Source organism: Rhinopithecus bieti, unplaced genomic scaffold, assembly GCF_001698545.2.
Source record: "Rhinopithecus bieti isolate Rb0 unplaced genomic scaffold, ASM169854v2 scaffold_80350, whole genome shotgun sequence".
NCBI lineage: Eukaryota > Metazoa > Chordata > Mammalia > Primates > Cercopithecidae > Rhinopithecus > Rhinopithecus bieti.
Genome location: NW_016829730.1, coordinates 51,383 through 58,289, shown reverse-complemented (window position 1 = coordinate 58,289; position 6,907 = coordinate 51,383). Strand labels below are relative to the sequence as shown.

Here is a 6,907-nt window from a genome sequence, read left to right as displayed (position 1 = left end):
AAAAAAAAAAAAAAAAAAAAATTTCACGGCACCATGAAATTGTGCCCCGGGTCATTTACCGATTCACTCTTTCTATCCACACTGCCACCACCTTAGTCCAGGCCAACTTGTTCTTTTATCTGGATTCCTCCCAGGTTGTCTCAGCTACCTTTACTTCATTCTCCTTATGACACCCAGTGTGTGCTTTGTCTGTTAGGGGAGACCCTGCTGCTTTACACTCTTTAAGTTTACACACTAACATAAGAGCAAGTTGAAAATCCACGTTTACCTACAAGGCCTATATAACTTGGCCTCTGGCTGACTGGTATCCCCTACCACTGTGCCCTTCACTGAGCTCCAGCTGGCCTTCCTCAAGTTTCTAAAATGCCCTAGCATCTGCCCTGCCTCAGGGTATCTGAACACATTGTTTCTTCTCCCTGATACAGAATTCTAACTCTTCAAAACAAGCAAGCTGCAAACACAATGAAGGAACCCTCTTATCTGGAAAACTACTGTTCATCCTTAACGTCTATGCTCCATTTCCCTAGAGGGGCTTCCCTGCTGCCTCTTCAGACTCAGCTGGCTTTCCCTGCTTTATCTCTTCTCTCCCCCCACCCTTTTTTTTTTTTGAGAAGGAGTTTCCCTCTGTTACCCAAGCTGGAGTGCAGTGGTGCGATCTCGGCTCACTGCAACCTCCACCTCCTGGGTTCAAGCCATTCTCCTGCCTCAGCCTCCCAAGTGCTGGGACTACAGGCACTTGCCACCTCAGGGAGGCATGATTACCACCCCCCAGAGAAGCCTATAGCTGATACGTGAGACTGTCCCATTCAGAAACTTCCCAAGCTAATGAAAAGTGGGCAGGCCCTTCCCAGAAGAATAAACCACAGGAGTACTCAAAATGGTCCCATGATAGTGCTGATGTGCCCGGCTAATTTTATGTATTTTTAGTAGAGATGGGGTTTCACCGTGTTAGCCAGGATGGTCTCGATCTCCTGACCTTGTGATTCGCCCGCCTCGGCCTCCCAATTTATCTCTTCTTTAACATTGAACATACTCTAGACTTATGATGACCTGTTCAATGTCTGTCTTCCTGGATAAACTGTGAGTTCTGTGAATACAGGTCCTACGTGTTTTGTTCCCTGATGGTTCCCCAGTATGTGACACAGAGCATACAGTAGGTGCTCAAAAAAGTTTACTTGTTAAATTTACAAGGACCACTGAAATTTCAGTTATGTAACTAACCACTTGTGTGACTAAACGGTTGTCTTCCCACTAATTGTGAGCTCTGAGCAGACAAACATGAACAGATGTTGCCCTCAAGCAGGTCACAGTATACTGGGGAAAACAGTCCCACGATAGTGCTGATGTGCAAGGGCAGAGCAGTAGCCGCTGTACTATGGGGAGGTTGGGAAGATGTGGTGACCGGAGGCCTGAAATGGGCTCTTAAAGAATGAACAGGAGTTGATTAAGAAGTATTGATGTGGGCCAGGTGTGGTGTCTGATGCCTGTAATCCCAGCACTTTGGGAAGACGAGGCAGGAAGATTGCTTGAGCCCAGGAATTTGAGACCAGTTTGGGCACCATGGCAAAACCATCTCTACAATATATATATACAAAAAATTAGCCAGGGGTGGTGGCACACGCCTGTAGTCCCAGCTACCCAGGAGGCTGAGGTGGGAGAATCACCTGAGCCCAGGTGGCTGAGGCTGCAGTGGTGGGCTGTGATCACGCCACTGCACTCCAGCCTGGGTAACAGAGTGAGACCCTGTCTCAAAAAAAAAAAAAAGAACAGGAGTCAGCTAAGAAGTGTTGACATGGGGTTTACTGACATCTACAAGCATTATAGTCCTGATGGACATAAAATGTGAAGCAAGAGTGGTAAGGGATAAAGCTGGAGACGTTGCCCAGGGCAACCAGGGAGGGCCTCGTCAGCCCTAAGAATGATGGGGAGCCACCAAAGGTTTGAAGTGGGTGGGATATGAGATTTGCCTTTTCACTAAATTACTCCAGTGACTGGAATGGAGCAAAGGTCCAGAGGTGAGATTATAAAAGGAAGGAAGACCAGTCAGGAGGCTGCTGCAATAATCCAGGAAAGAAAATAGAAAAATTTGAGTAAGGACAATGCTAGTAAAGACAAAGAGGATGAGACTAGCTCAAGAGATAGGAGGCAGAAGAACGTGGATTTGGTGACTGAACAGGTATGCTGACTGAGGGCTAGAAAAGAATCATGGAAGCGCCACGGGCTGCTAAATTAGGTGACTGGGTAGATGCAGTACTGCCAGCGAAGTGAGAAAATCCTGGAGGAGGAGCAGTTCTAGAGAGAAGGTGGTAACAATGACTTTGGGCACGCAGAACTTGAGATGATTGTGGGCTGTCTAGGATAGCTGTCCAGCAATAGCCATCCTCAAACACTAAAGCTGGCTGGGCATGGTGGCTCATGTCTATAGTCCCAGCACTTTGGGAGACCAAGGTGGGCAGATTGCTTGAGCCCACGAGTTTGAGACCAGCCTGGGTAACATGGCGATATCTTATCTCTACAAAAAAATACAAAAATTAGTTGGGCGCAGTGTTACACACCTATAGTCCCAGCTACCTGGGGGCCTGAGGTGGGAGGATTGCTTGAATCCAGGAAGTGGAGGTTACAGAGAACCATGTTTGCATCACGGCACTTCAGCTTAGGTGACAAAGTGAGGGCCCATCTCAAAACAAAACACAACATTAAAGTTCAGGGAAAAGGTCTAAGAGTCGCCCTAACAGGAAAGTGGAGAAGGTGACCCAGGAAGAGTTTGGAAAGTGGACAGAGCAACAGGCTAAGGATAAGTGTCCTGAGACACCACCTGTAGGGGGCAAGCAGAGGAAGAGGAACTCATGAAACAGTTACAAAAGCAATGTCTGGAGATGTGGAGACTTAAGAATTATGTCACAAAAGCCAAGAGAGTAGTGTTTCAAGAGAGGGAGTGATCACTAGTGTCAAATGCAGCAGAAAGGTCCAGGAAGATAAGGGCTGAAAACCACCCACCGGATTTGGCAAGCAGTAGGTGAAGCTGAGTGTGAGTAAAGATAAGTTTATAGGTGGTGGCTCTGAGGGTGGGGAGGGAGTTAAAGATCCTGTTTGTTGACGTGAAGTTTCAAAAAGTAGATGAGGTTGTCTCCTGGAAGTGAAAGGGATAAAGTGGCTGAACAGGGGACCTGAGGGAAGAGTTAGGTTTTGGGAAAGTTTCTGAAGTTAAGGGGAAGAAAAGCAAATTGGAGACTGAAGAGTATGTGGGACCAGATGAGGTTGGGGAATCCGTGATGGAACCAAAAAGCATTTGGTGCCTTTCTCTTTTCAATTTTTTTCTTTCTGGTAAGTATGCAGAGCAACGATGTGTCTTTCTCTATCAACGTGTATGCACAAGTATTTGTGTCAGTCGTATTGCCCTTGACAACACACAGGAAGACAGGACAGGAGGAGGTAAGGAGTAGAGGAAAGTAGATGATAGCACCATCTCACAGCTGTGGACTTCAGGGCAATGTATTCTAAGGAGTGCTGAGAAGTGAGCGGTCCAAATGGAGCCAGAATGGGACATAAATATAGGAAAGCACCAAAAGACCAAGAAAAAAAATGGAAGGAAAAACGAACGAGGGGTGGTATCTAAGAGGTTTTCCCATCAGCCTGGCACTTAATAACAGCTAACGCTTATACAGCACTTACTATATTCTAGGTACTGTTTTTAGTGTTTTACATATACTAACATTTAACCATCACCACAATCTCATCAGGTAGGTATTGTTAGTATTCCCATTATCTAGATGAGGAACTGAGGCCTAGAGAGGTTAAAAACTTCCCCAAGAGGCCAGGTGTGGTGATTCACGCCTGTAATCCTAGCACTTTGGGAGGCCGAGGCAGGCGGATCACCTGAGGTCAGGAGCTGGAGACCAGCCTGGCCAAAGTGGTGAAACCCTGTCTCTACTGAAAATACAAAAATTAGCTGGGCATGGTGGCGCACGCCTATAATCCCAGCTACTCAAGAGGCCGAGGCAGGAGAATCACTTGAACTTGGGAGGCAGAAGTTGCAGAGCCAAGATTGAACCACTGCACTCCAGCCTGGGTAACAGAGCCAGACTCAGTCTCAATAGCAAACAAACAAACAAAAAACAAAAAACACTTGCCCAAGTACATATAAGAGTAAGTAGCTGGGCGCGGTGGCTCAAGCCTGTAATCCCAGCACTTTGGGAGGCCGAGGCGGGTGGATCACGAGGTCAGGAGATCGAGACCATCCTGGCTAACACGGTGAAACCCCATCTCTACTAAAAAATACAAAAAACTAGCCAGGCGAGGTGGCGGACGCCTGTAGTCCCAGCTACTCGGGAGGCTGAGGCAGGAGAATGGCGTGAACCCAGGAGGCGGAGCTTGCAGTGAGCTGAGATCCGGCCACTGCATTCCAGCCCCGGCGACAGAGCGAGACTCTGTCTCAAAAAAAAAAAAGAGTAAGTAAGAAAGTAAAAAAAGGGAAATTAAGTCTTTTCTTTCCAAAAAGACTCCCACCTCCACCCCCACCCCAGCTTTTAACTGGGAATTCCAAGAATGAAGACGGAAGGTTGGCCAACTATCTATCTTTCACAAGTTGTGATAAGACCAACCTTGAGAGAAACACAGGAGGCCCTCATGCAACATGTGCTGAATGAATGTCAGACTGTCCTGCCAGGAAATTACCCAACAGGAAACATGCTACTTTCTGGTCTCTTCTATCAAATGTTAGGGTGCAGTTCTCTCTCTTAGTCCTCATCAACAACATAAACAGCTCAGGGCATTCTCAGATTTGCGGGGCTATTGCTGAGAGGCTGTCCAGGAGTATTCAGGATAGGGGAGGAACAAAAATGCTCCCAGATGTCTGGGTGTGGTGGCTCACGCCTGTAATCCCAGCACTGTGGGAGGCTGAGGTGGGTGGATCACCTGAGGTGAGGAGTTCGAGACCAGCCTGGCCAACATGGTGAAACCCTGTCTCTACTAAAAATACAAAAATCAGCCAGGAGTAGTGGCACATGCCTGTAATCCCAGCTACTTGGGAGGCTGAGGCACAAGAATCACTTGAACCTGGGAGGCAGAGGTTGCAGTGAGCTGAGACCGTACCTGTGCACTCCAGCCTAGGCGACAGAGTGAGACTCTGTCTCAAAACAAAACAAAAATACTCCCAGAGTAGGGGACTTATTTAGGTGAGGTCAGAAGCTTCCTGAAGTCGGCCCTGAGGCAGGACTTACCCCAATTGCTTGAGGTAAACAGTAATCAACTTTTCCCACAATTCAGTTGGGCTGATTTTGACAAATAAGCATGAAATGAAACAGGAATACACATTGGCAAATTACCCACTGGCACAGCCAAATATCACTCATCCCACAGAGATTGTTCAGCAAGAAGGCCTTCCACTCTCTGGTGATTAATCTATGGCCCGTTGCATAGCCCTTACTTAGAACTCATCAGGTACCAGTGTGTATGGCTCATGCTCATCTCTGGCTTGGGTTCTTGCTTTTCATCCTGTCTAGGCAGGGTTGGCCTTGATAAGGTTCCTTCTCCAAGAGGCCTTCCCTGGTGAGTTACTGACTACCTAGAATTGACAAAGAGCCCCAGTACTTTCCTTTCACAGAACTTACCACAACGGTAACTAAACAACTGTTTGGCTACTCGGTTAATGGCTGTCTCCCCACTAGACTGTGAGCTTTGTAAGGCCCAGGATTACATCTGTCTGGCTGAAGTCTGTATCCTCAAGACCTATCAGAGTGCTGGTTGTCGCATATACTCTAATATTTGAATGACTATACGAGTAAGTTTTTTTTTATTGCTAGAATCTTTTCCTTCAAGACCTATATCAAATGTTCTCTCACGAAGAAACCGAATTTCCTGAACTGGAACAAATTGCTCCTTCCTATGGATTCCTACAAAACGTCCGTTAACTCCAGCCTTTAAAACCATCTTTATTTCACTGTGGCTAGTATCACACTGGTTTGCGTCAAGGTCTGTCTTGCCGTGGACCGGCAGAGGCTAAAAGAAAGGCCCGGGTCAGCCTCATCCTTAAGACTTAGCGCCCGCAAAAGTTGGGCGGGGCTGGTTGGACCAGGTTGCACTGAGGCGGCGCAGGGCCCTGGTGAGGGAAGAAGGGCACGGGCCCGGCTTACCTTCTCTTTGACTGCTTGGTAGCTCTGCTGCAGCCAGCTCCGCCACCATCCCACGTCCTCCCTGTGGAAGACAGACACATCTGGCAGTACCGCGGTGCGATTCCTGCCCGCCCAAGGATCGGGTCTGTTTCCCCCTCAGATGTACCCCGCCGGCCGAGGCTTCGCAGACCGCTTCCCCACCCCCTCACAGTGCGACTCCACTCTGCCCTTTCAGATCAGTCCACGCCCGCGCTGATCTCATGTTCCCCACCGGGACTCTCGCCCAGCACCCCAACCCTGGGAGAATTCAGGCCCCAACGCCTAGGAGCAAAACGACGGGCTCACCCTTCCGCCATCTTGCCTGCATGACATCACCACTATTTACTGACCTTTGACTTCCGACACGGCACCGCCCCCTCAAGGACCGCCCCGAGGCGCTCGGCCCAATCCTCGCGCCGGCACCGCCCTCAGTCCAATCCCTTCCCTGCTCCATCATTAGGCCCCGCCTCCCTTAACTCTGTCCAGTCTCTGTCCAGTCTCTGTCCCGAGTTCTCCCTCAAACTCCGCCCCTGAACTCTCAGTTCAATCGTCATTCAGTCCTGTCCTCAGGCTCCACCTCCACCAAACTTGACTGTCGCTGTCCGCAAACGTCCGGTACGGTGGCCTCTATGGACGATGATCAGCCGACTAGCTGAACGGCGGAGAGCTGGGAGCAGAGGGGGAAGAGGAGAGATACCTCGAACGTCAGGATCCCAGAGCGCAGGGTTAGCACTGCCCCCCTTTGTGAAACCAGCTGC

At 48.9% G+C, this 6,907-nt stretch overlaps 1 protein-coding gene across 3 annotated transcripts in view; it reads right to left on the bottom strand.

The window, feature by feature from the left end:
• Positions 1–6,508, bottom strand: part of BSDC1 (BSD domain containing 1) — a 37,167-nt gene extending 30,659 nt beyond the window's left edge. For all 3 annotated transcript variants that reach the window (XR_001883949.1, XM_017864799.1, XM_017864800.1), the window contains exons 1-2: positions 6,456–6,508; positions 6,132–6,192 (exon numbers count right to left, since the gene is read on the bottom strand). Coding sequence is in view for 2 of the 3 variants with exons in the window: in XM_017864799.1 (XP_017720288.1) it covers positions 6,132–6,192; positions 6,456–6,466 (72 nt within the window). In the remaining variant the exon portion in view is untranslated. The remainder of the gene's footprint in view (positions 1–6,131; positions 6,193–6,455) is intronic.
• Positions 6,509–6,907: the final 399 nt, after the last annotated feature.